This window comes from Balearica regulorum, chromosome 8 (assembly GCF_011004875.1).
Source record: "Balearica regulorum gibbericeps isolate bBalReg1 chromosome 8, bBalReg1.pri, whole genome shotgun sequence".
Lineage (NCBI taxonomy): Eukaryota > Metazoa > Chordata > Aves > Gruiformes > Gruidae > Balearica > Balearica regulorum.
The window spans coordinates 11,897,053-11,924,742 of record NC_046191.1 but is presented as its reverse complement, the minus strand read 5'-3'; the positions used below and the strand labels follow the sequence as shown (position 1 = coordinate 11,924,742).

Sequence of the window (27,690 nt, the reverse complement as noted above, 5' to 3'; positions counted from 1 at the left end):
CACCTGAGACACGGCCAGGAATCCTCCGCAGTCACGTGTAGGTACAATGTGCAAGTCCGAGCTGCGCCTCATTCAGAGCAGAGACAATTCTGGTAACTCTGTCTGGCTTCAAAGCAGCCCCCAGCCAGGACACAGCCCCAGCTGTCCAACAGAGTCTCCTGTGGTCCCCCACAGAGCTTTCCAGGCAGCAGCAGCATTCCCTTCATGTTAAACTGCACAAAAGCCCCAGTGCTCTTCCCTCGGGGCAGTCCCAGTGTTGCAGGAGGCTCCTCCCTGTGGAGCCTCAATGGGAAGATCCATCAGACAAAGCACCTTCTCTTCAAGCTGTCTGATGACAGATGTTCAGCCAACGGAGCAGTGGGATTGGCGGAGCACCGCAGAAGCGCTTTATAATTCCTGCTCCTCTCCTCCTTTCTCAGTGTCTCCTGGGAGAGACGTGATGATGGACGGTGACATAACTGACTGTTCCCAATCAAGGTAATGTAAGTAATGACAGCTGACGTGATTCCTGGAACGTGCAGGCGCTGCTGGCCCACGTGCCTTGCCTACCACTGCCAGAGGTTGTGGAAGGAGAGGAGACCAGAGCATGGAGGCTTGGCTGGGGGACAGGGGAGGAAGAGCCCCAAGACACAGAGGCTGTCTCCAAACCAGCTGCAAATAACTCATTACATCAGCCTGAAAACTAAGCGGGAGCTGAGGGGAGATGGGTAGCACATATCTCCCGGAGCGAACACCTCCTGGGTGGTGCACAACACCTGCCCCAGACCGGGATGCAGGCATATCTCTCTCTAGTGTCACCTAAGACTGTAGTGCCTCCATTCCTCAGGAAGTGGCTTGTTGGGGCCTCACCTGGCCCCTCAAGGTTCGGCAAGGCTTTCACTGCTCTGGCCCTGCCCCTGCTCCACCCCTCTCCACCATCAGTGACTATCTGGAAATGGGAACATGAGGTCAGTAACACAGAGCTCACTTTCCCATGTGGCCTGCACCCAGGCAGCACCATGTTGTCTGAACCCAAGGCGAGGGGCTGCAGCAGCCCCAGAACACATGCACGGGTACGGAGACTCATGGAAGGAAAATACTGTGCAAGCTCGCAGCCGCAGCCCTCTTCCAGAGCCTTGAAATTAGTAGGCAAATTTAACATGCAGAGAAGCGACCGATTAATAACCCAGCATTGACTTAAGAAGACCTTGAATAATACATAGTGCTTGTACACGGAAGGGGAAAAAGTCAAGTCCTTCTGCTTGTCAAGTGTATCCGCCTCCCAAGCACCGACACTTGACGAGAAACCTCCCTGCCAGCCGCAGCTTTAAGCAGCTCTTCAGAAATGCCTTTTGCTAAGATGAATGGCAAAACTTTGCGCCAAGTTAGACTGGCGTGTGGACAGGTCTAAGTGTGGTGTTGTTTTAAATGTAATTAGCACTGCCTGTTAATAAAGTCCCTTTAAACCTGCCAAGCAGAAGACGACGCTGAGCATTTGGAGCCCACAATGATGAGCCGTGCAGATGCCTCATGTTGGCTATGCTGATAGGCGAGAGAGATGATCCTACCATGAGGCCGCCCCAACCTCTCCTCCACCCCGTCTGCACTGCAATCCTCCCAGCAGCTTGGCCGTGTCAAGGAAAAATCAGACCCAAATAGACAAAAGATTGGCAGAAGCTCAGCTGCAGGCGCTGGGCTCCACCGCATGATGATGACAGCAGATGAAGCTATGAACGGAGTATTCCCTTCCACAGCTTGCTTCTGGCTTCTGTTGTTTAATGTTGACTTTGGTAGTGAGACACTGAGCAGTGGTATCAGCATCCCTGTGTAGTGCTGTCTACTCTCCTAAATAATGATGGCTGGAGAAAAATTTTCTCCCTTTTGGGAATATTCCAAACTAGAACTACCAGAAAAATGGTGTTTACCTTGACGACAGCCACTATTTTTGTATAGGGGCTACATACACAATGCCCGTTGCGAGAGGAGTGCAGTGCTGCAGAGCACCAGGGACTTGTATATCACCAGTGAAATACTGTGAATCTCAAACGCCTTAATTTTTGAGAGGAGGAGGAAGACTCTGAACAGCATCTCAGGCAGAGGCTCCCAGCAGCCGGGCGTTGACTCTCGTGGCTGAGTGACCCTCCTGCGCAGCCAGCCCACGAGGATGCTGTGTGGATTTAATGTCTGCAAAGCAATTTGAAAGTGAAAAGCCTTGCAAACAAGCCTTGTGGCTGAAGCCCAGGAGCAGGAGAGATGAGACCTAATTTCTGTTCCAATCTCTGATATGGATTCACAGGAAAATCTTTCTACCCGCCCATGCCTCAGTATCCCCACAATAATAGCTATTGAATGTTATGAGCCTAAATTCACTCACGTCTTTAAAGAGCTTTAGCATCTAGTGCGTGAAGACCAAAGGACCATCATTACGCAAAACATGAGCCGTGTATGACATAAGGTCAGAAGGCATTTAAAAAAGCAGCCACCTAGTGCAAAACACAAGGGAAAAGATTTGAGCAGAAAACAGGATTTGTCTTCTTCGGATGTAAATGAGTGCCAGCTACCAGCAGAGCTCCAAAGACATACATTTTAGCACCGAAAAGTGTTTCCACAAAAGGAACCAAGAAAAAAAATGCAATAGGCTCAATTCTTAGAGTTTGATTTCCAGAGCAATAAGTGCAGAAACTGAGCCCAAAGAAAAGATCCATATTAGCAACCAAATCCAATCATTCTGATAATAAAGAAGAGACATCCGGACTGGTGCAGAACTATTTCCAGAGAGAAGTTTGTCTCCCCAACCCTTTCACACCCTGCAGTGACTCAATGGAAGAATACTTAAGAAGTTGCAAGTTTGGTCATAATGTGTAAAAAGCCTCTGAAATGCGACATCATTTACTCTTCTGTGGTATTGCTCAGCAGAGCTAATAAATCTTGCATGAGCAGAGCTGATTCTAATTTTCTAATATGAAAAGGCATTTGGATTGAGAGAGGGGAAGATAAAAGTGATTGAATCTCCAATAGCCCAGCGTCACTGACAAGAAACATCCTGCTACGGACCCCAAGGAAGAATGGCTCCCCCTCCTCCCCGAACCACAGGCACACTCACCCGCTCGCACATCCAATTCTCCCTGCTTACTGCTCGCCACGTCTCAGTCTCCCCTATTGACAGGACGTGGTTTTAAACACAGTTACACAAGTTATCATTTCTGCCTTTTGATCAATCTGAATTTTCAGGACAATTACCCACTTAATCAATGATTGCTATCAGCAGCCCCTTGGATTCTTCACCAAGGCAATCGTGCCGCCGGGGCAGACGGCATGTGCATATGCAATGAAGCTGCGGGGAGGCGCAAGTCCATCTTCCCCTGACGTAGTCGTCGGCTGAAAGGGTGGAGAGCTGTGAAGGCCACTTCAAGGAACACCTGACGTAAAAAATAAGTGGAGGGAATTAAAAGGGACGTCGTGTGAGGTATCTGTGGCAAAGCTGGGCCGGGGGAACTAGGGACCTGCTGAAAATATCGAGTTGAAAAATAAGCCAACTAAAACAACAGATTTACCATCCACCAAAACCATATATTTAAGAACTATCTATAGCCAGCACTAACCGCTCCTAATGAGGCTAATAAAGTCCGTTTCCAATTAGAGACTGAAACTATTAGAAGAAGAAAAGGTGGAGAGGCAGCTTTTAACAACCTCTAAAGATGTGGAGTTTGGATTTGGGGTTTTCTGTATTTTTTCTCCATCAGAAATTATTTAATATCACCAAAATGCCCCCAGCACTTACACACACAAAGCAAGCCTCCCGCCGCTCTTCCCCAGCGGGAGTATGTGTTCCGGTAATTGATGTTTGCACAGAACCTCAGCTCTTAGAGGATGCAGCTCCTCCGAGACATCTCTTCACCACCACAGAAACACGGCCTTAGATATTTAGATGCCACAAGAAACACCAAAGCAGCCGAAGGCCATTTGCAGGGGCCATGGGTTAGCTGGGGGACAAGGCTTAGCATCCCTGCCCTTGCAAGAGCACCACCAGGCCATTGGCAGGTTCATGCCGCTTGGCTCATGTTTTTGGCACTCCAGACAAGGCAGGGCAAAGGAGCACACCGGTCCCACCCGCACATTGCTCTGCTCTGCTCCCTCGACTACCTTACAGGTTTCCCTCAGGCACAGGATTCCTTGACACAGCACTCTGTCCAAAAAATAGCTCTGCCGGATCCAGGCACTGTTGTGTCTTTCTGAACAGCTCCAGCAGGTAGAGAGGCTTCATCTTCTCCCAGGCCTGGAAAGCATCCCACACCTCTTGGGCACTGTGTTGGCAGGATGGGAGCTCTGGGACATGGATGGCAGCAGGGAAATGCTGCCGGAAAGCAGCCGAGCTCCTGCAGGGGAAGGCGGTGTGGTGGCAGTGTGGTGGCTTCACCATCCTGACCACCAGATCGGGCTGGCAGTAAGCAGCAGAGGCAGCGCCAGGTGAGGCTGGCGGGCCAGCTGCCTTCGCAGGCTGCTGGCTGGAGGAGCTCTCCGAAAGGCACAGTATTTCACTAGCTATTTTACATGGAGAATTGCCGATCAAAGATATCCCCACTGTGTACTCCAGAGCAATAAAAATAAAAAAAACCCACAAGAAGAATTCTTTAGGCGGGTAATGGGCATTTTATTCCTTTTTATGACACTAAACATAGGCAGCTGGCATAATTACACCACAATAAAGGCATAATGTGCACCTAGCAGAACAAACTCATACTTTTGATAATTAGGCAGAGCAAACACAGTCTGGGATTGAGTCACACTGCTTCACTGTCTCCTGGATCTGCTGGAGCCCCCGGCCCTGCAGCACGTCAGCCCCATTCCCACAGCTGGATTTAGCCGGGCCCCATCGGGAAGGCTGAGCAAGCAGAGCATCACCAGAGCTCTCCCGCACCGAGAGGAATGGCCACGCTGCTCCGCTGTTTAGAGCGGACCGAGGGCAAAGAGCAAGGCAGGGAGGTACAGGATGGGTCCATGTGCAGCTCCTGTGAGGCAGCCGGAGATGGTGCGCTGCAGAACACTGACAAAGGATGTCAGTCACCTCCCGATCGGCACCCGGGATGGATCTGGGAGCTGTGAGGGCACGGGTGAACTCTGCAACTTGAGCTTAAAGACTGACCCCACAGACAAGGCTGCAGTAGAACCAACTCCACATGGCCAAGTCATACATGGTGTAATGGCAAAAGGGGACCCAAAACACAGGAGACATGCAGAGCTCTTTTGGGTTTGGCAGCTCTGCTGAGGCCAGCTCCAGGAACTGGAAAGGCTCAGCAGAGGCATGGGTACACCCCTCCGCAGCAAGGAGTTGGCCAAATGCAGTCAGTGGGACAAGGTCCAGAGGGAAGTTGGCCCCTTTGCCAAAAGGCAAGGACAAAAGGGACTGTCCCAGGGAGGCTAAAAGACCCTCTACACAAAGGACCAACTTGGACCTGCTAGAGGCTAGCAATTAGCTCTTTGAAGGCTTTGTGCTCCCATTAGTGTTGGTGGCCCTGCTAACTTGCTGACCTGCCTCCTCCAAAACACGCTGGCAGGCAGCAAGCGCGCTCCTCTGGCAGCTGCAGGCATCTACGCAGGATGGCTCTTCCTTGAGCGAGGAGCACAGCCAAGGCGGAGATCCTAAATGATCTCTAAAATATTAATAGCATCAATCAGAGCCAGGCTGACAGAGGTTACAACACTGGGAGAGTGCAGAGAGCAGGCTTTCCTGAAGCTGGCACAAGACCACACACAAAATATCCAGAGTTTGTTTAAAAATACATCTGCAGGATGCATGCAGGAGCAGCACTGGCAGAAGGGCATGCTGAGGTTTCATATCCACACCACTGAAACCCACTGGGGATGCCCACCACTGCACACAGGAGGAGACCAGCTCAGCAACTCTCCATCCTACATAGTTTAATGGAAGTTGGTGGCTTTAAGATATATTGAATGCAGTCCAGAAATGGTAGAATACCTTGACTCAAAGAAAGGTGAGGGAGGTGGAGCTGATCCATCAGCCATGAGTGAGACCCTGCATATTCATCTGTGGATAGGATGCCCAAGAAAACATTAAACAATATCATTATAGGCTTTTTCAACACAATATTCAACACGAGGAGGGGGAAGATGCATGTTGTCAGCAAATATAAGCATTTCGTCTCCATACCTACTGACACCCAGAAGGGCACTGCTGAGAAGTGGATGGGTACTGAGCAAGCTTGGGAAGGCTGCAATGCAGCAACCCAGACCACGACTTCAGGACAGCCATTTGCTCGGGAGCTTTGATGCCCTATAGAGCTGGGAGCAACATTCATGTCAGAGCAGCCAAGGAGAAGTTGATCCCAGTCTGCAGGAGACAGTGCCCAGGCAACTGGGAAAACCAGCCACCATGGTTTTGGGCTCATGCTTGATAGCTGTCCTCATGAACAGAGCTGCCCTCCCTAGCGGGCCACAGAATAGAAGTTTATGCCTAGATGAGGGCAAAAGATGGGTTGTTTCCTAAACAAAAGCAGACTGTATCTGCAGACTTTCCAGCCAGTTCTTAGTAAGCCACTGTGACAGATCCAATCCACAGGCTGCAGGCAAAGAGCTCAAGCAAGGAAATCTGCAAGTGGAAAGAGCAAAAGCCAGGACGGAGCCAGAAGTGATGTGCCAGCGTGGGGGAAGGGCAGCAGGAGACTTTTAATCCCAACTCTGAAATCAACTTTGCTTAGTAGCCTTAGGGTTCTGAGGGATTTAATTAATTAATTTAATGAGCACGAAGCACTCTAAGTTATTAACATACAAATTCCACTACAGTATCTCCCATCTCCCAGTTCAGCATCTCTTGCTGCTTTATATCGAGCCCATGAGAAGCAAAAGCCAAGGCACGGGATGCCTCTGTGCAATGGGGCAGAGGCTGCACACCCACACATCCCCAGCCCAGACAGCAGTAGCAAAGTCCCATCCCTTTGAGCAGGATAATGAATGACACTCAGCACAGGGCACCAGGAACACCTCATACAAAAAAAAAAAAGCTCTTTCCACTCACCGGCAAGCCAATAGCTACCATAAACCAGCCTGCTGCTGCTTTTGGAAGCAGCAGGCAGTCATTCTCCCTCCTGTAGCCATACTGGCTTGGTGGGACAATGAGGACTAAACCAGTTTATGTTTTAATCCCCAAGCCTAGAAAATCTGATTAACCCCACATCCCTCCCCGGAGAACTACGCAGGTCTGTTTTCATGCTCCAACATTGAGCTCCTGTCTTTTAAACGCAGAGAAAAGAGGACACGGCTCCTTTCCCAGGCACTAGGCAGCTGTGCTGGTACCCATGTAAAGCTCCAGCTGAAAGGCTGGGGTGCAGGGATGCTCAGCCCCTCATCTGACCCACGGGAGTCTGGGAAAGGCCATCTCTCACACATTGCGCCTTCGCCTCCCAGCTCCTCCTGGCCTGGAATGCAGCACACGTTGCAGGATTATTGTAAAACATGCCCTGCCTCTAATCCCTTCTCCTCTTGCCTTGCTCTGGTATTGACTGCTGGGAGCTGTGTCAGGCCCGGGGTCAGGCTTGCCTCTCGCAGTACCAGGGCGGGCGGAAGGCTCCAGCCTCCCCGGCTGACCACAGCACGCAGGAGACGTGGGGAAACACAGGCTGCCCCGCTCCTTCACGTGAGCAGGCACGTGAGATTGGAGGCCCCCAGCTTCTGCCGGTGCCTCGCAGGCACAGCCGCAGTGCTGCACACAGGTGACAGACCTGTGCCAGACAGACGCCTGCAAGCCGGGAGATCGAGGGCCTAATTCTGACCATCTTTATGGTTTCCCTGGTTTGCTCCTGGGCTGCCATGCCAAGGGCACATCACAGGGCAAGTCTGGATGCAAGTGTGTGGCACATCAGCCGTGCTGCGGTCACACTGTACACATCGTTACCCCCAGCTTCAGAGAGCGCCCAGCTGACAGGTCCAAGTCACACCATGACCAGCCCTGCAGCAACTCCCTGCCTGTCCAGAGCCTACCGTGGGGACCATCAGGCCACCTCAGCCTGCATAACCTTGACATTGCAGAAAGACTTCTTGTCAAAAGCACAAGTTGCTTAGATTTCCTTGTGGGTTATTTTGCTTGCTTTTGAATGCTCTTTCCAAAACTTTGTCTTTAGCACCTACAACACACTGCCCCATAAACAGGCAGGACCAGGAAGAGCCAGTGTGGCTCCTTCCTCAACCTGCAAATAGCAACCAGACTCGTGGTGTAAAGGCCCGAGCAGTACGTTTAACCTCAGCAGCAGCACGCATGCAGCCAGATGGGAACCAGGAGGCTCCTCGGTGCAGGGGACAGATGTTCAAATCCCCCAGCAAGGGGAGCGCAGGCACAGCAAGGTGCAGCGGAGCAATATGGCACTCAGCAGGAAGAGCAGCACGCAAGGTCTGAGCAGCTGCCTCTCCGCCTTTCACCTGCAGGCTACGGCGATGTGCACGTAGAACCACAAATGCCAACCTGCCTCCAACCACTTGCGTAGACAAGGCTGCTGTCGGTAAAGCAACCATTGCAGTGCTGAGCAAACTGCTGCTTCAAATTTCATCTAGAAGGCAAAGCTTTTGCACTGGTTAAAAAAAGCACAAAAGCAACAAATTCTACTCTCTGCTTTGTCCTGTACCTGCAGGCTGCATGGGGCCAAGTAAGACAACTGCGTTCCTCAGTTTCTCTTGAATCACCACCTTCCTGCCTTATCCGAGAGCCCTCTGTACCACACGTGGCACCAGGAAGCCCTAGTCCTTGCTGGAGCTCAAAGGTGCTGTGAAATAATAAAGGCTGCCTCTGGATTTTCCCAGTACAAACATCCTGATCAGGGCACACAATGTCAGGAGGGGAGCGGAGACAATACATGGCACCCAAGGCGACCATCCCTTCTTTCTCTGCTCAGGTACTCCAAGTTTCAGCGACGTGTCCCAAGGAAAGCAGACAGCCTGCGTCCAAGTGTAAAGGAGCAGGAAGTGTCACAGCAAACAGGGTAGGAAGGGACAAGTGATGACCCATACTGTCTGCTTCAAGGCAAGACCATCTCCACCCAAACCATCCCCACCATATTCTTCCAAACTCTGAAAATCTCAAGAACTAAAGGTCCCACATCCCTGTCCTCACCCACAGTGACTGTTTACTGATCTTCTCGCAGCAGGTAAGGACATGACTAAGAGCTGTCCACCGCAGCCACCCAGAATAAACCTTTCCCTTCCTCTGAGCACTTTCATTCCCACAAAAACAATTTCTGCTCAGTCTTCTCTAAGCTGAACATCTCAGATCTCTCAAACTTCTCCTGGAGGTCACAACTTCCAGCTCTCCGATTCTTCTTCTGTTTTCTTCCAGGCTTTCTCCACCTGTGCCAGGTCCTTCCCGAGTGCAATATGCAAAACCGGTTTGCCCCAAAGGGTGAAAGTAGGCTCCAAAACACCTTGTCTAGGAAAAGAAGTGAGATTTTAACATGCGCCTAGCGCAGTTTTAATATGTATTAGCAAAAGACAGTGTAGGAGAAACCCTGATGGTAAAGAAGTTAATTGGTGTGTGAAATGCCATGAGATGAACGTGTGCTAAAGCACACGCAGGATAGCTATGGGAAGGAAGGAAAAGCTTCTTGTTAATAGGACCGACATACTGACATGCCCCCTTTGCATGGGAGTATCTCTAAATGGCTTCCATGTAACAGGACCTTGTTGGAGATTGTCTTTGCGCACCCAGCAGAGTCTAAACTGCAGTGAGAGAGGAACTGGCTGCCTGTGCCCAGCCCACAACCTTCTGCTTGGCATGAGTTTGGCAGCAAGAAGGGTGCTCTTTCACAGTTTGGATTTTATGGCCAGAAGGAATTACTGAACTAATCCACTATTTTGCAAGCCAGGAAATGTAGCTACTTTCTGATGAACCAAGACCAAGAACTTACATTAACCCTCTGAGGATCACGTCTTTCACGTCTGCTCCCAGAACAGTTCGTACAGACACATGCTGCGCAGAAAATTGCTCCTGTGCTTTTAGGACACAATAAAAAAAAACCAAAAAACAAAACCACCAACAAAAGCCAAAGGAGAGGGAAACACACAAAACCATTTGATTTAGGTGAAGATGGACGCTGCTCTTTTTTGCTCTCCTGGGATGGGCACATATGTTACCGCTCAAGTCATCCAAAACCAGTGAAGCCTCCAGGCTGCATCTAGAGCCCCTCTCAGCTGTAGCAAGACCAGCTCCTGAGACTGTAAGAAAAGGAAATGAAATGCGAGGCTGGGATCATTACTTTGAAACTATAAGCTCGTGCCACTGAGCCAAAGCCTGTTATATCGACATGGGTTTGTGTCACCCCAGCAGCAGAGATCATTCTCCATCTCCGCTTGCTCAGCTCCCCTCCTCCCGGGACAGCTGCCGGCACGGTATTCTGCAACGCTCTGTGAAGTCTAGCTACAGAAAAACTCCCAACGCCTCACCCAGCAGGTTAAAGTTATAGGGCTGAGCTACTGCAGAGTGAAAAGTACTCTGCTGACTGTTCCACCACGCTTGGAAGCTGCCGGCAAAGCACCAAGTGCCACTTGCAGAGGAGCAAATAGCAAAAACCCCAAGTCTCTTTCCCTAGGGCAGACAGCCCGGGGGGGGGGGGGTGTTGCTTCTTAAAGCCTCCAGTATGTAAAACGAACTGAATTTGCACTTAGCTGTCACACAGGATGCTCCTACTCTGCGTCTCCATGTACCAGCCTGGGCAGCAGCTCCAAGGGAGGGAGACAACCCTGCCTGCCAGCGACTCTCGGGCTGAAGAGCTGGAGGGCAGAGCCCTGAACAACAACTGGCCATACAGTCCATACGCCATGCCTTTGCTTCCTTCGTTTTATGCTAAAGTGGATACCAAACCCAACCCTGATGGTCACTGCGCTTCAGATGAGCACCCTGCCTTAGCACGCATTGCAAACCCACCGCACCAACAACCCCTCTGTCATCTGGTTATAGCTGCCAGGGAAATGGAGGCAAAGAAGTCCGATGCATCAACCCATCCTGTCTGTATGCCCTTCTAATGAGTCCAGGAGGAGAAACGGGAAAAGGCTGCCAAGAACTGGCAGAATCTCACCCTCTCTTCCCAGCACAACCCCCCCGCTTGTTGGTTTTCCTTGAAAATGTGTTTTTACTCAGCACTCCTTGCTGAGTAAGAAAAGGAGGACAGGTCCCCCTGCAGCGGGACAGAGAGGGCTGCTCCTTTAAGGCCTCTCCTGGATGCCCTTTCCCTTTGAGATGACTATCCTCAACTCCCTCCTTGTCTCCCTCCCTTTGATTTAAGAGTTCCTCTCCTGGCCCTGACAGTAAGGTATTTCTGTCCCACAGATTATAACTCACTCTGGGCTATTATTCAACTCCCAAGCCCTGGCCCTGCTGCATTTAGTCCAAACATAATATCCTTCATGCATATATTATCTGTCTCCCTATTATCTGGAATCATTTCGGAATTAAATTTCAGTCCTGCAATATTGGCTTGAAGAGCGGCTCGCTTTATGGGCTAGTCAAAGGTTAGAATACCAATCAAAATAACACTGCCGATGCAGAGAGACATTTTAATATTCCAAAACCCGGTAATTGTAAAAGGACATAATATTTTTTCCCTGATTACCCCAAAGGCAACACATGTTAACAAGGCGAGGGAGAGAGTGAAAGAAATTTCAGAGTTCAGACAGCTGCACGACAGATTTAAAGGAGAAGTCGTGGACGGCTGCCACGCTCCAGCCCTCGGAGCAGGAGGGCTGCCCTGCCCGCGCTGGCAGCACCACGTTCCCCGGGATGCCATTCCCCTCGTCCCCAGCCTCGTGGCGTCTGTGCCACCCACGTTCCCCCAAGTCAGGAGCCTTCGAGGGTGCTCTCACCGCAAGGAAATGGAGCAGCCAGAGCTACGCCGAGACAGACGGTCGAAGATTATCACGGCAGGAGAAAACACCGTGATCGGCTGGCCTGACCTGCATAGGCCACGAGGCTGCCCCAAATTAATTCCTGTTTGAACCAGAGCTGATCTTTGTAGGAAAAAAACCTTCCCTCCTGAGCTGCAGAATCCACGACGGCCCTCGGTAAGTTGTTCCAACGGTTAATTACCCTCGCTGTAGAAATCTGCACCTGAATTACCTCGCTTTGGCTTCCAGGCACTGGAACTGCTTATGCTTTTGTCTGCTAGACTGGAGGAGCCCCTCGCCACATTTCAGCTCTCCCTTTAGATGCTTCGGGACTACAGCCAAGTCTCCCTTACGCTTCTCTCCAGTTCCCTAAAAGGCTCCCAGGGGCTTCGCAGCATGGTGAGTGTTTCCGTGGGTCTTGCAGTTCTCATCCAGTCTTCAAGTCTCCAGAATCCTATCTGATGCTGAGATGCTGGAGAGGGATCCAGCATCCCATACCAGTTAAGTCAGTCCCAAAGAAAGAGATGATCCAGCCCTTCTGCTCCTACTCACCATTGCCTGTTTATAAATCCAACAGCAGCCGCCTTCTAGATGCGGTATCTGCACACTTTATCGAAAATGATTTTTATGTTTTCTTTCAGGGCATTGATAAAAGTGTTAAATACAAGAGGTCTGAGAAATAGATCCCTGTGGGACCCCACTAGGAAGACATGCACTCCATGATGATTACCCATTTACAATTAAATGCTAGGAGCTGTCAGTTTGCTCGTTCTTAATCAATGTAATGTGTGCCATGTTGATTTTGTATCACTCTTGTTTCTTAATCAAAATGTCATAAGGTACCAAGTCAGATGCCTTTCAGAAGTATATTACATTGACATGGTTACCTTTATCAACCAAACATGTAGTCTCATAAAAAAAATATCAAGTTAGTTTGAAAAAGATCTAGTTTCCATAAATCCACATTGATTGGCATTATATTACCCTCTTTTCATTCTTTATTAATCAACTATGATATCTGGCTTTTCATTACTTTGCCCAGAATTAATGTCAAGCTGATAGGGCTATAATTACTTCATCGGTCATCCCATTTGCCCTTCTAAATTACTGGTACAACATTAGCTTTCTTCCAGTCCTCTAGAACTTCCCCCCATGTTCAAAGACTTATTAACAGTCCAGGGCTTCTCAGCCAGCTCTTTAAAACTCCTGTAAACCAGCTATGCAAAATGCCAACTGAAAGCTACCACTTAACTTTATCAAAAATTGTGTTCTAACAGCAAACCTCTTGCTCAGCGATACGGCATACTCTGCCTTTCTGTAAATACAGAGCAAAGTATTTATTAAACACAGTCATTTTGCTGTTATAAGCAATTCTTCCATTTCCTTCCATTTCCTTACTATTATGAACCAATGCCATTGGCAGAGGCACTTTTCTTTCCTAATCTCCATGGAAAAGACACTCTTACTCTCCTTAACCCTGAAGTCATAGAATCACAGAATCATAGAATAATTTGGGGTTGAAAAAGACCTTCAAGACCTCCCAACTCCCCTGCCATGGGCAGGGACACCCTCCACTAGACCAGGTTGCCCAAAGCCCCATCCAACCTGGCCTTGAACACTTCCAGGGATGGGGCATCCACAACTTCTCTGGGCAACTTGTTCCAGTGTCTCACCACCCTCACAGTGAAGAATGTCTTCCTAATATCTAATCTAGTCACACTTCTCCTTCTGTGTCCTTTCACAACCTCTCCCATTCCTGCCTTCTGAGAGAGACTTTCTAAAGCCAAGAGCTCTGCAGCCAGGGATGAGGAGCCCAGGAAAGCACAGCTCCCACTGAAGGAAGGTGTGACAGGGTCTCAGAGCACTCCCCCATGCTGCAAACCGGCAAAGCACGGAGCATCTTGGGTGTATGAGCAGCTCTTTGCAGTTAAGTGGCAACATCTACTCAAGTGCTTGATGCTTTGGCCGTGAAGCACTCTGCCTGAGGAGTCCTCCTCCATTGTTTCTAACTTTACTAGGCATTTTATATTCCTGATAGACAGTAACCAAATAAACAGGCAATTCAAAACAATCACAGTAAGTCCTCAAGAAGTCAGCAAACTCCTCATGAAAGCAAACTTCCATGGTCAAATAATGAACCACTTCTCAGTTGCACCCATGTCAAGCTCTTAGTCCAAAGCACTCCAAACACTTTAGCACCAAGTGCGTGAGAAGCACTCGGAGCTCCTCCTCCCACCCCTGAAGGCAGAAGGAATTGTTAATTCAGGAGAGACAAAAAGCTGTTAGCAAATCTTTGTTTGTTTAGGATGTGTTTATTTCTAGTTGCCGAATATTAACAAAAACATCCTCTTACATGCTTCCTCTGTCAGATTTCACAGTGTGAGTAGGTGACCTTAAAACATTTGTGTATGTGTATTAACAGTTTGCTTCCAACTACGAGTATCTACAGATCAATAAAGGCTGGGCCTGGAAAAGGCCAGCTCTGCACACAGCCACGGCACCCCAGCACGGCCACACTGTGCTCCCCAAGGCTCCATCAACTCTGCTTCGTGATGCCCAGAGAAGGAAAGTTGCATTCATCTACATACATCATTCAACCCTTGCCTTTCATACAAACTCTCCCAAACTTCAGGAGGATGTCAAACCAGGACCAGTTTTCTGTCACTTCTAAAGCAACTGCTATTATTGTATCTAAAGTCATGCTGCCCTCTGTGAACACAAATCAAAGATGGTCAAACACGCCAGGACAGCTGTCCTGAGAAAAGGGCAGCTCTGTGATAGCTATGAAGATTGCCTTTTCTAAGAACTAAATAAAATATCATAAAACATTCCTCTGTTGTCTTTTAACTGCATAATGTCCAGAGATGAAATGGAAGATCAGGATAGCGTATACAGTGTTAAAAACAGCTTCCACAACCCAGTTCCAGAGTCACAGAGCCTGCGAGTGCCTTTGCGCCAGCCCTCCGAGAAGTTATGCTGCCCTGGAAGAGAGACAACTAAGCAAGAGCATGGCAGAAGTCTTAAGTCAGGAGTAACACAAGGGAGAAGAACTGGAAACACTTATTTGCTCTTTCACACAATGCAAGACCTAGGCCCAAGAAAATGATCCTACAGTAGATTTAAAAGAAACAAAAGAACATGCACTTTTGCACAACATATGAATAAACAGAGTATAATTAATGCATAATTAAATAGCAAAACTCATTGCTGCAGGATGCTGTGGAACCGAAAGCACGAGCAGATTCAGAAAAGGGCGTACAATATCCTGGTAGACAGACGTGGTAAAAACAGTGGGTGCTAGACACATTGGTCCAGGGGCAGCTGCCAAATCACAGTCCTTGAAGAGACCGTGGGAACCAGAGAAAGCTGACTAGAACCATGCTCTCCTTGCCACCCCTGCAAGCATCAGTTACTGGCCTCTGGCATGGAGAGGATCTGGGTTAGACCTTTGCCGTTTTGACACCTTCATCATCCTTGTTTTTTCATCATCCCATGTTTTTCTTGCACAAGCTCATTGTAAGAAAATCTAGCTTCACCACCCTTCTTCCACCTCCTCCCTCCATCAAATCACTCTCCGCTTGGTGACATGCTCCCAAACCCAGCAGTGCTGGCACTCCTGCTGCCCGCCGGGTTTCCCATTCCCAAGCTCCCGGCCACCCTACAATCGCAGGCACTGTGTCCTCAGCCTAACACAGCGCTGGCTCCATCCCCGCAGGGTGAGGATCCATCACGGGACCAACCACGTCGCTAACTCAAGCGGGACCTGGAACGATAAACCACAGAAGCTCCTGAAAGAGCAAAGGGAGCACAAACAAGAGCTGATCCTTGTGTTAGAATAAACACTAATGAATTTATCCAGGCTACCTGAAGATACTCTTGGGGCAGCAGCTTGGTTGCAGCTTGTTAACTGCAGCAGCTTTCCTTTTCACATAAATCTTGACCCACAACCTCCTGCTTTCTGCACGTATTTCTCCACTGGTGCCCCTCACTCCTGACATGAAGCACTCTCTGCTATTTACATCCCGAGCATCTGGCTCCAACGACAGAGCTCAGGTTCTGCACCTCCGTCCTAACCCACAGGGCCTCTGTGGATCGACAGGCATATAAGGAGAACTGGCAGACAGGATGGTGGCTCTCTATCAAGATGGTTTAGGGGGATATCTGAAATGTTGCAGCATTCAAAGAAAGCCTCCTCTGCTTTCTGCTGCCCTCCCACAAGGCTGAGCTAATCGAAGTGAAGAACATGATAAACTCTCTGCCCCGAGTCAGCTCTACACTGACAGTTCACCAGAGATACAAGATCGCTCAGTGACATTAAAAATGTCAGCAAACACCGATCAGGCTTGACGGAAGGGATGCATTAGCAGGCTGGGGGGGCATAGGGCAAGGTAAAACTTCAGCAAACGCGGTCAAGTGCACAGGCAGCTTTTTTACTTTTGTCCTCCATAGAAGGCTTTTTCACAGATCCCAAGACACTGTGGCCACCATCGCAGCAGTCAGGTGTGGAGCTCACCACCACCTCCACGGTCAGATCAATCCAAAAAGGTTTCCTTGGGCAACACAAGCGTGGCAGCTAGCGGGGGCTGATTCCCATCTGCAGCTTGCCCAAGAGGCAAGTCTTGGATACTCGGAAAGAGGCCTGGAGGCACAGGGTGCTCACCTCAACTGCTCCTTCAGCACAGAAGTGACAAGCAAAGGAGTTTATTGGAGAATGAGGACAAAGAGGAGCTGAAGCCTTGTGTGCATAGGCAGAGGGAACCCGGAACACGTTTTGTTGCTACCGCACTACACACAGGTACACAAACATGTCTGGCCCATGCACCCACCTTTCTGTACATAGTCCCACTCTTTTGCATTGCCTTGTGTTTGCAGCAGCAGTTCCCTAACTCAGTAGTGTCCTCTTGGTATCAGTGGTCACAGGCAGAGACCCAAAGGACAGACAGCAGATGCAGGTGGGGCCATCCTGCAGGAAACTGCTCAGTCACATATACCATTTACACTCACATGAACTGTTTTCTCAACATTTGAAACATCCAAGTCTCTGCATTATCCATGACCTAGAAATTAGCAGTTTCACACCACCCCTTCCCCAACACCTTCACTTCATGGATCAGATCAGAGGCAGACTCAGCCTAGGAGGTATTTCTAAGTCAGGAACATGCCAGAGGGAGGGGAAAAGGGGCCACCTGAGCTATGCAGGGAAGAGCAGGAGGGCTAGATACCTGTCCAACCTTATCTGTCTCACACTGGGAGCTCAGTCAAAAGAGACTGAGGTCCCACTGGGTCCTGCTGCTTGGCCAGAATTACTAATCTAGGCTGGAAATCCTCTCTCGTGACAACACACAGGTGGTTCCCCCACAAGCACCCCCAGAGAGCAGGGCAGTGAGTAGCATGGAAAGATTCTCATCCCGGGGTAAGAGCAAACCCCAGGGAGGGCAGCTCTTTAGCCACAGGCCAGGAGAGGTCCTGCTTGCCTCTTCAACCTGGGTCACTTCCCAGAGGGGTGCAGGGACCCTGGAACGACCCTGTATCGCAGGGCATCAGATATTAAAGAGTCAGAAAAACTTCAGATGTTTAAGGGATTAGAGGGGTTGCAGGAAGATGAAAATTTCTCCCGCACATCCTCTCCCCACATGATCTGAAGGAGATTGGAGCCTTACTTTCTGAGTAACACATCCGCAGAGGGGTTCAACTCCAACCCATGTGCCCCCATCCTACATGCACAGCCTGCGACCCCTTCGGAGAGCTGGGCAGGGGAACACTTCCCTGCAACACCTTCACTCCTCCTCCTCCTGCCTTTAGCTCTCTGCTTGGTACTTCACGGATGCTCACCAGCCCTCAACTTAGTATCACAGTACTTGCTGAAACCCAGTACATGAATGCCCATCCTGAAGAACAGCCACTTGCCTGGATGTCCACGTTACAATGAATCCCAGCTTCTAACACGCTAAATCCAGGAGCCTCGAGCCATGGGAAAGAGCCAGAAGTCATTCATCCTGAGGCCCAGAGGAGGAGCGTGGCTAGATCAACCTACTTCTTAGCGAACATCACAGAACACAGGGATTTTTTTTTTCTTTTTTAAATATTATTATTCTGCAGCCATCAACCTGCTGGTTATATAGCTGCTATCCATTCACCGGAAGTTTAGTGAACTTCAAATGGCGATCATTAATGGTCACTGAACTGCAGAATGCCCCAATGTGCTTTCAGATTTCATTTACCAAGGACCAGCAATCAGCCAAAAGATTTGCTCTGACAGCAGGGAAATACAAGACCCTTTGACAAGTTCAGCCGGGAATGTGCTGCCAGCATCCCTTGTTAAGTTCATGTTCTACCCTATTTGACGGAACAGATCATGCAAATTGTCCTTCTGCGGCCACTCAGCCTGTCACTCATGCTTCCATTTAAAACAGTAAATAAATAAAAGAACAAAAGAAAAGTCCACAAGTACAATGAGCTGTTTACAAGCAAATTTCACTTACTGAGACCCCTAATTATCAGGAAAAGGAGCAGAAACCCAAATAAAATGTTAAAGTGGATAGGGAAAGGGAATCTTACTCATCCAAAGGTTTAACCAGGAGGGTCACCCCAGTTTCTCCTGGGCACAGACCCCAGCTTCCCCCATCATCCTGCTACTGCTTGTAATCATACTTGTTCTTTTCTTCCCACTTTGATTTGTGGCTTGTGGCATCACCACATTTTTCTGTGCAGATGGAGCAGCTGTGCCAGGAGACCCTGCGGATGCACACCAGGCTGCTCTTTAACCACCCAGAGAAGGTGTGGAGCAACACAAGGCACCAGACAGTAAAGTCCAAGATATTTTGCTTTGCGAAATGACCACTGGTTTCTCAGGTGGACATGCTGCTGAGACAGCTCCCCTTCCCCACAGCACAAGAGGAAATACTGATTTTTGTTTGGGAATATTTCCACACGTTTATCAAGCAGAATTTGATCTGAAGGGAAATGAGCTCCTAGGAGCCTTAAACGGCTGCAAAACAAAACAGAGTCAGCAATGCTGGGGCCAACACAACCTTTGCTGAAGAGGGGCCTCACAGTGTCCCACTATTATGCGGAGACACCGCACTGTGCCTGCCACAATGGGATTTCTCCCCAGCTGCAGAACACATCCCATCAAGTACAGTAAGACTCTATTAGAGGAGATACAATAGGGAGCTGGAGGACTCGCTCAGCCCAGCTTCTGAGAAAATAACTCATTTCAATGCAAAACAGCAGTAGTTATTAGACACCTCCTTAAAGAGGAAAGGAGAAGGACAAGGGGAGGGGGGAGAGAGGGAGACAGGGACCATGGCAGTTTGCACAAAAGTACCTTTTTCAGATTAATCCACTGTTTGAAGTAATCAGCAACCGGCAGCCCTAAGTACTGGCATTGTCCTGGTAACCTGTAAGAGAGAAGAGAGAGCAGGTTTGATTCAATCAGTGTCCTGACAACACAAACTCTGTTTTCTTAAGTGCATTTCGTTCGGAGATGGAAGAGACCCTCAAGTCTGCTGTAACATGCTGCACGTCAGAAGGACTGTAGCTCTTGCCAAAAAAACCTCACAAGAGCACAGCTTGGCTGAAGACTTACATACATCCAGCCACATCCAGGCTGCTGACACCTTTCAGGCTGAACATTTTGAACAGGAGCTGTGTGCAAGCACAGCCTGCACCTCTTTTCCGTACGGCTAACACACAAACACGACTGGAGCATCCGGGCTGTCCTTAGCTAAGTGAACTCATCCCAAATCTCTGCAGAACCACCCTGCTCAGCCAGTGGCTTCCAGGGCAGACAGAAGGACTGACAATGCACCTGTCATGCCCTGGTGCTTTTCCACTTGGCCTTTGCAGTTAAAACACTGAATGAGACATGAGGGAGGGAAGGAGGCACCAATACATTTGGGTTTTGTGTAGTAATGCTGCAGGACCATTTTCAGGGCTAAGAAAGCAGAGGCTGTTTTCCAAGTGGGTGCTCAGAAGAAGAGAGCAGTCACAACGCTGAAGATGCAAGGTGCTGCACACTGTCTCACTACAGGTTTCAGCACCAGCAGCCAGAGCTGCAAGCACACGTATTTAACCTCTCCCTTCCTACAGCACGCTGCCAGAACAGGGCTCACAAAACAGCACCGGTAAGGGAGGCGGATTTCCTGAAGGGACAGCGGGACCTCAGGATTTGGAAATCTGTTTCTCTCACACGGTGCCGACCCCAGTGTGTTCACAGGGGAGCTACGACGTGCCCCTCAGATGGGAAAGGCTGAGTTGCAAAGCTGTGCGGCTCCAGTCAAGCCTGTGCAGGGAGATGAGTTATGTGAGTTTTCCCCGGCCGGTTTGATCTGATCAAGAATAATTGATGGATCTTGTTCATTCACGTACTGCTGAGCATGCCTGGGGCACTGGTCACAGGATCTTTAACTGAAGCAAAGGAACATCCCAAATAAATATGTCAACTAAATAAATGACTAAATTAGACCCGTTTGTGCATGTTAAAAGCCACAACCCCAGAAATCAGCTTTTGCAAACAGAGGGGGATGGGGATTCTCACAACTTCCTCAGGCATCTGGGGGCTGTCAGGGAGGTTGTAGGGGAAAAGGGAAGAGCTGCGAGTGCCAGCATCAGCTGCTGAAACATCCCAAAACAGACCATGACCACAGCAAAGTCTTCTTCCACTCTCCATAGGGGAAAGCGTGAATAATCCAGACTTCAGACTCAAGGCTGAAATTCAGGAACAAGCTCTGGTCAGATGTGGATATGAGCTAGATACACCGCCTTGAGCCGGGGTGCACCACCAGCACCTCGTGCAGCACCTGAGTGCTCAGCGCAGCTCCAAACCCTCTGGTGAACAGGGCAGTGTTGCTTCAGCCCCACAAGCAGTTTCCCAATAAGGAGATGAAGGAAGGACACAGTAAGGCACTTGTGGATAATGTGAGACTCAGGGTAGTGCAGTACCAGAGGGGTTTGGTCTATGGGAAGAAAAGGAAGGAAGCTGGCAAACATTTCCAGGGGATTCTCCTGGGAACACGTGGCCAATGGAGCCAGCACACACAGCAGTGTACTGGCTTTGTGAGCCCTGCTTAGGCTAAGAAAGGAAAAGACTCTCTGTGCCAAAACCAAATGCCTCGTCCTGAAAAGATGTACATGTCATTGTTTAAGAGCATTAATTTAAGTCATACAAACACATTTGAATAAAGAGGACCAGAGGAACCTCTTTGGAAGTAGGAAGCCTGTCAAAAGCATGAGCTTGCAAGCAGCAGGGCTACGGCAATTTGCAGGGTAAGCAATGTGACTTGACAGCACGGCCTCATCTCTGGGCACGGCTCATCTGATGCTAGCACCATCACGCTGAAATAAACCACCTGGAGTCACTCCTCACAACTGCATAGCCGTCACATAAATAGCAGCCTGGCCCATGCATTTTACAGCCATTATACATATATCCATGACATCCCATAGTTGAACAGACCCCACCAGCCCCAACCAGCACACTAAGAAAGCTCTTCCTCCAGGAAAGCTGCTTTCTGTTGGTGTCCAAATAAGAAAAAGATCACAAGAAAAGGAACCATTTAAAACAAACGACCACTCTAATACAGACACATCATCAGCTTAACCTCTCCTTACACTGCTCACATTTAGCTAGAGAAGATGATGACAGTGGTTTGCAAGAGATATGTTACTAAAAGCTGGGTTTCTCCTCCCAAACCAAGAGGTTTTCATTAATACAGGTCTCAGCCTAGCTCCAGTTAGAGGAATAATTATCATCTGGCTTAACATTTGGATAGGGCCCCGAAGAAGAGAGTACAGCATCGTTCCTGTTAGCCACAGGAATTGACAGCTAACCACCCAGTGCAATGAATGACATCTCAAGCGTTTCCATCCCTGTGGGACCGAAAGGCCCAGCAAACTGGACAGCCTGGTTCTGCTTCCACCCTGAGACTGATGGCAGTATGCCCTGGGCGCTGGACAGTGGTCTTTAATTGGAGAAAATAAATGCTCCAAATAAATATGTCAACTAAATAAATGACCCATTTTTGCAAACAAGTAACAACCCCAGAAACTGCCTGTGAAGCTGTGTGACCTAAGGACATTCCCCCTCCCCCTCTGTGCTTCTGCTCCCCTCATTCATGTCAGCACCAGAGAGACTTCACCAAGTTTTTCAAGCCCTACAAGACCTACGCTCATGCTATAACCTGGGTGGGCTGTCAGCAGTACCAACCAAAGCATGAGTCTGCTCCCTGAGCAGGAGTAGACAGCAGGGATACAGCCACTCAATACGCTTGCCTTTAGGAAAGGATTGTCCTGTGGGTCTGGTCTAGTCGGGGTTACGCAACGCTCCCTGGCTTCAGGTTGGACTGCACGTGATACAGAGAAACTTGGAAGGTGGCCATGGGATCTTCCCAGCCTCCAGTGCAGCTCTGGTAAAGCCTGTCCTCCCAGAAGCAGAGATGGGAGCGCACAGACTCTGCCCGCTCCCAAAACACAGGTCCCCGTGGGACAGAAGAGCAAGTGACAGCAGGTATCACGGTCTCCTCTGCCAACCAAGCGAGTCCAAGTCCTCCTTGGAGCGTGGTCAGCAGTGGCAGCTCTGCACCATTTTCAGAGAGCTTCATTGCCCCAGGCTCTGATTTCCATCCAGCCCCGCTCCTCCACTCCGCAGGGTAAATGGGGCCTGGAGATGAACGGGATGCAAATGGGAGGCGAGGTGACATGGCTGCCTTTCTCCCATTGAAGCTGGCTCTCTCCAAGGCGGCAAGAAGCGCACAGCTCGGCGGTGATAAACGGCCTTGCTTTAGTTATCACTTTCCTTAAGTTAAGGAGAGCAGCCTAGTGATGGATGGGCTGGAATTCGGTTATCAGGGAAGGCTGTCAGCCAGAGTTGCCTATCTCCACACACATTTAGCAGGGCGTCATTATGCGATGGCATGGAGTTAAAATATGACCAAGGGTATTGAAAGAAAAAGAACAGGATTAAAAAAAAAAAAAAAGGCAAATTGAGCAACAATAAAGGAGCATGAGGCAAGAACGTTATCGTACTAGTGACACCTTTTATCTCAGTCTGGTTAGCTAGAGCAGGGCACAAATTGGTCCTTCCTCCACTATTGTATCCTCTTGTACAAACAGAGGCAGATAAAATGTGTCACCAGTGCGATAGCATATCAATTTAACCCTAATTATCTAGGGGGTCACACTAAGAAATAGGGGTTTCTCATTTCAACAGGTTCCTCCGTCTCTGCTCGGAGCCACCACATTAATATGGAAGGGGGAGGGGCAGCCATAATTGATTTCCGTCACTCAGGTGGTCCTGGCGTATAAAAAATTAATGCTTGATTCTCCCAACTCATCAGAGCTGGTTAACGTCCATCTGCTTCTGGGTTCAGGATGTCAGGAGACAAAGAAATTGAGCCACTTTCTACACGCTGGGTGTATTGATATTGAGCCAGTTAAAAGAACAAGTCCCTCTACGGGAAAGATAGAGAGACATAAAATCTTGGGTTTTATAGACCTGGTCTAAGCCTTCCAAAAAGTCCATAGCCTGAAGACCTTGAGCTGTAAGAGATGCAGAACATTTTAATTGCCTCTCGGCCAACCCCACTGCACTGGGCTGCAAAGGAGAGGGCAGGCAGGCTCCCACCCTGGAAATCCTGCGCTGAAGGAGGCTGCTTGGATGCTGCAGCACGCAACAGCAACAAGGTGATAGCCGAAGAGAGGAGCTGTCAAACCATCTCAGCCTTGCACCCTAGTTCAGAGCAAGGCTGGTCAAGACAAGGCTCTGGACCACATGGCACAGAGGTGCTGTTCTGCTTTGACGTAGAGTGGGATGTCTGCGAGGCCAAGAGGAAAGCTTGGGTGCCCTCTCCTAACAGAGAAAGCTAGCGAGGGAATAACGCCCTGTGCTAAGGCACCTGAGGTGTTTTAGCAGAGAAGCAGCACCATGACAGGCAAAGCCACATGTGTCTGCACTGAACCTTGCATGACTGGAGCCAAGCTAGGAATTTAAAGTAGTTTAGGTAAACCCACACCCTCCCAAAGAGGCAGCCTTAAGTTGATCCATACTCGGTTAAAACAGTAAGTCCCAGCAAGCAGCGTTCAATGGCCTGGGGATGCAAAGAGGTGAGACCTTGCTCCAAAGCGCTGAGGCAGCAGGAGCATCCCACGGAGGTGCAGAAAGCCTGGCCAGGCTTTGCCAAAACCACCGTGCCAGGCCAGGAGGGCTGCTCTGACAGTGTGATGCCACAGCACCGACACACGAGCAGAGCATCCCAGGCACACAACACGGACCAAGCCACGCTGCAGCCTGCAGAAATTGAAAACTGCTGACCCACACCTCCAAAAAAAACCAAAACCAACCAACAACCCAAACCCCAACTCGCCCATCCCAATAATTCAAGCTAGACTGGAGCAGTTTTCCTGCGTAATCCAAGGCTTTGGCAGGTAGATGTTTCCTCCCCCAGCACTGGAGTCACCATGCCACTCAGTGCAAAGAGGCAAGAGCAGAACTAGTCTCCCCTTATGCTCCTGTCCAAAGCGAAGAATGGAGGGATGAACCCCCTGCCAGACCTCTGGCACCCTACTCACTCCTCAGCCAAGGAGCTGGAGGAGCCCACCTGCCCTTGCTTCCCACTGGATGAGCCCTTGCTGGGTGATTGCACCCCCCTCTCACCAGGCATACCCATGGCACCATCCCTCTGCCCTCCATCACTGCAGACCAAACCACCTCAGCACGGCTGTACTTAAAATTCATAAGCAGTAGCTGTGGAAAGACAATACATTTGGAAAGGGTCTGAAACGCCCTGGGCTTTCACAGAAACCCTGAGACAGGTCCCGTCTCCCTCCCTCTTTGCTTTCCTTCCACCCTCTCAGTTCTCTCAACCACCCCCAAACTTGTCACAGTGCAACAAGCCTACGAGCTGCACATCAGCTTTAAATATCAGCATGCGTGAAGCAGGGACATGAGAGCAGGGAAGTGGGAACAGACAGAGCAAGCCTCCATCGCCTGTCAGGAAGCACTAATGAATTTCAACACCAGCAGCCATTGCCTCAGACGGGCTGGCGAGAGGAAGAGACGGAGTTACAGCGAGGAGCCTTTGCAGGAGCAGCCTGCCTTTTTTTCAAAGCCCCCTCTGTTAATAAATGTCATTGCCGAGCGGGCTGCAGCAGTCCTCGAGCCAGGATGGGGTGGGTCGAGGGAGAGACAGGCGACTGACAGCACTCAGGATGCCTGGGCAGTGCAGCCTTTTCTTCTGCTGCATCCCCAGACAGGAGCCAGGAAAAGGCAGCAGATGGGACATCGTCATTGGCATGAAGCTGTCTCCCATCAAGGTCCCGGTACCTAAATAACAAACTCCACGAGTGCAACCCCAACACCCCCCAGTCCCATTCACTGGGATGGACAGAGGCTCTACAGGGAACGGTCCTTGGGACGGGCAGAGGGATGCAGAGACATCCAGACATACTGCCTGCGTTCCCGGCAACAGCCAAGGGTTACAGAGCAGCCTGTCCCTTTGCTAACACAAATGCACTCCCGAGGCAGCGCAGGAAGAAGCATCCAGCACAGGGCACCGCATGGCAACCGCACCGATGCACAACATGAAGGTCAATGCAAGTCTTCTTTACAAATGTCAACCTGTCATCTCTGGATATTAATGAGGGCTGACCAGCAGCTAAAATGCATCCATGCTCCATTAGTAATAAGAAAGACACGATGCAGGAGAAGAGCGCACACCACAGCATGTGGAGGCACCAGTGGGTCTGCAGGGCCCGGGGAGGTGTGGTGATGCACAAGATAACCAGGGCCACTCCAGCTGCCCAGGAAGGAAAGCAGTCACCACACAAACCCTTTCACTGGAGTGTGTGTTATCTTTTTCCATCAATCTTTAATTGGATTAGTGTAATGAGGCCAAAAAACCCAGGCTAAGCAGCGAGGCTAATACCTGGCACTTTCAGACCTTCCTTTCTTTTTCTGCGATGTCCATTCTGGACAGCGTTGCTTTCTCTCTCTACTAGGCATATTCCTGCCTAGGAAGCTTAAAAGGTAAGCTGCAAGCCTTGGGACTCACAGCAGCAGTGGCTGAAATGTCTGAACACCCACCATCCATCATGCGCAAACAGCCAGATCCCTCTTCTCAAAATTTTTGCCGGGCACTAAGCAATTTGGGAGCACCTCAACACCCATGCTTTTCAAGCAGCTAGTCTGCGTATGGAAAAGGCTGTTAGCCCAGACTGCAACCAGAGCAATGTATACACTAGGAAAATAATTCTGCCACAAAAGCACACAGGGCAAGTGGCTCGTCATGACTTGCTCGTCCTGCAAAGCACTGTGTGCTTTCTGCTGCCATCAACCTTAATGAAACATGAAGGCATTTAACACCATGCGAGATCTGGCCCTTTTATGGGTATCTGTCTGTGCGTCAGCTAGATGCTGACAGAGATGCTATCTCAACATTAAAAGGAGGCTGTAACACAGCAGGTATTCAGCCTCCAACAGAAGATGTTCATCAACAATTGCACACACATGATGCTACAATAAATCTATGTGCTACTGCTTAACAGCTTTTCTTAAAAAAGATTCATAGCTCTATTTACTGGGCCTGATTCTGCTGCTGTGCATGTGGGAGTAAATCTAGAGTAACTCTACCTGGAGTTAGTAAGTAGCCAGTGAGAGTAGGATCAGAATTGAGCCTTATGATTTTTAAATAACTACTTAATTACCATGCAGGAAACCAGAGCTTGCTGGCTCCACAGTTCAGCTGAGGTTAGGAGTGCAGCAGGCAGAAGCTTTGCACTCCTCCATACTGAGTCTTCCAGATCTGTGAAGGGGTAGAGCAAATGCTCTCACCAGCCCTTCCAAACAGGGAGGATGACTGGGTGGGCTTCCCTTTGACATGAGAAATGCATCACCCTGCTCCCAAGGAAACAGAAACTGGAGAGTCTCCAAGGATGAGGTTGCCCCCCCAGCCTTGGGAACCTGACACTATGAAAACCCCTTAAAAACAGATTTCTACACACAAGCTTGCTGTGATAGTCCGTCTGCTTATTAAATACAACATCATACAGCATCTAAGGAATAGGAGTATATAAAATTGGATACTGTGTACATCTACCACGCAGGCATGTTCTCAGCAAAGTCACCTGTAATGACCACGGGCTGCAGCAGGTGAACTTCCACAGGAAAAACTCTTCACCGTGCAGGTAATAAAACACTGGAACAGACTGGTGGGGGAATCTCCTCCCCTGGAGACATTCAACTCATCTGGAGAAGATCCTGAGCAACCTGATCTAAGTTTGAAGCTAGCTCTGCTTTGAGCAGGGGGCTGGATTAGAGATCTCTATTTAAATTGTTCTGTGATTCACACTGCACTGGAGCCTGATTACACAGAGCGCGTCCGTTCTCCGCCTATGTGGTCTCTTATGAAGTCTTTCATATAGACACTAATTTAGTAATCGCCTGGTCCTCTGCATACTAGCTGTTTTAAGAGGGAGTGTTCAGACTCCTGCTGCAGAATGCTGTAATTACACACTGAGTAAGGGAGTATATGATGCAATGGATGCACCCACAACGCATCGTGTCTAAGCCCCCTCAAAACCAAAACACACAGAAATAAAGCTAAAATTAAATGTGCTTCTCCTCCCACCACACAATTCCCATTTGCAGAAGCATTTCTCCCCAGCAAACCAGAGCACGCAAGGCACTGCTCTAGCACTGAGAAGACACGTCCTGTCCCAGTCCTTCCTTAGACCTGCTGCACAACAGGCAGGAGGAAACCTTGCCTCTTCCATGCCTCGCCTGTCCAGACCATTTAGCGTATAAACTCTTCAGGACAAGGGCTTCTCTGCTATGAG

The 27,690-nt window shown here is 49.4% G+C and overlaps 1 protein-coding gene across 3 annotated transcripts in view; it reads right to left on the bottom strand.

Annotated features, from left to right (window-relative positions):
- The window catches only part of ERI3 (ERI1 exoribonuclease family member 3), a 135,477-nt gene that overhangs the window by 62,719 nt on the left and 45,068 nt on the right, over positions 1 to 27,690 (bottom strand). For all 3 annotated transcript variants that reach the window (XR_012836512.1, XM_075759614.1, XM_075759615.1), the window contains one exon: positions 19,187 to 19,259. Coding sequence is in view for 2 of the 3 variants with exons in the window: in XM_075759614.1 (XP_075615729.1) it covers positions 19,187 to 19,259 (73 nt within the window). In the remaining variant the exon portion in view is untranslated. The remainder of the gene's footprint in view (positions 1 to 19,186; positions 19,260 to 27,690) is intronic.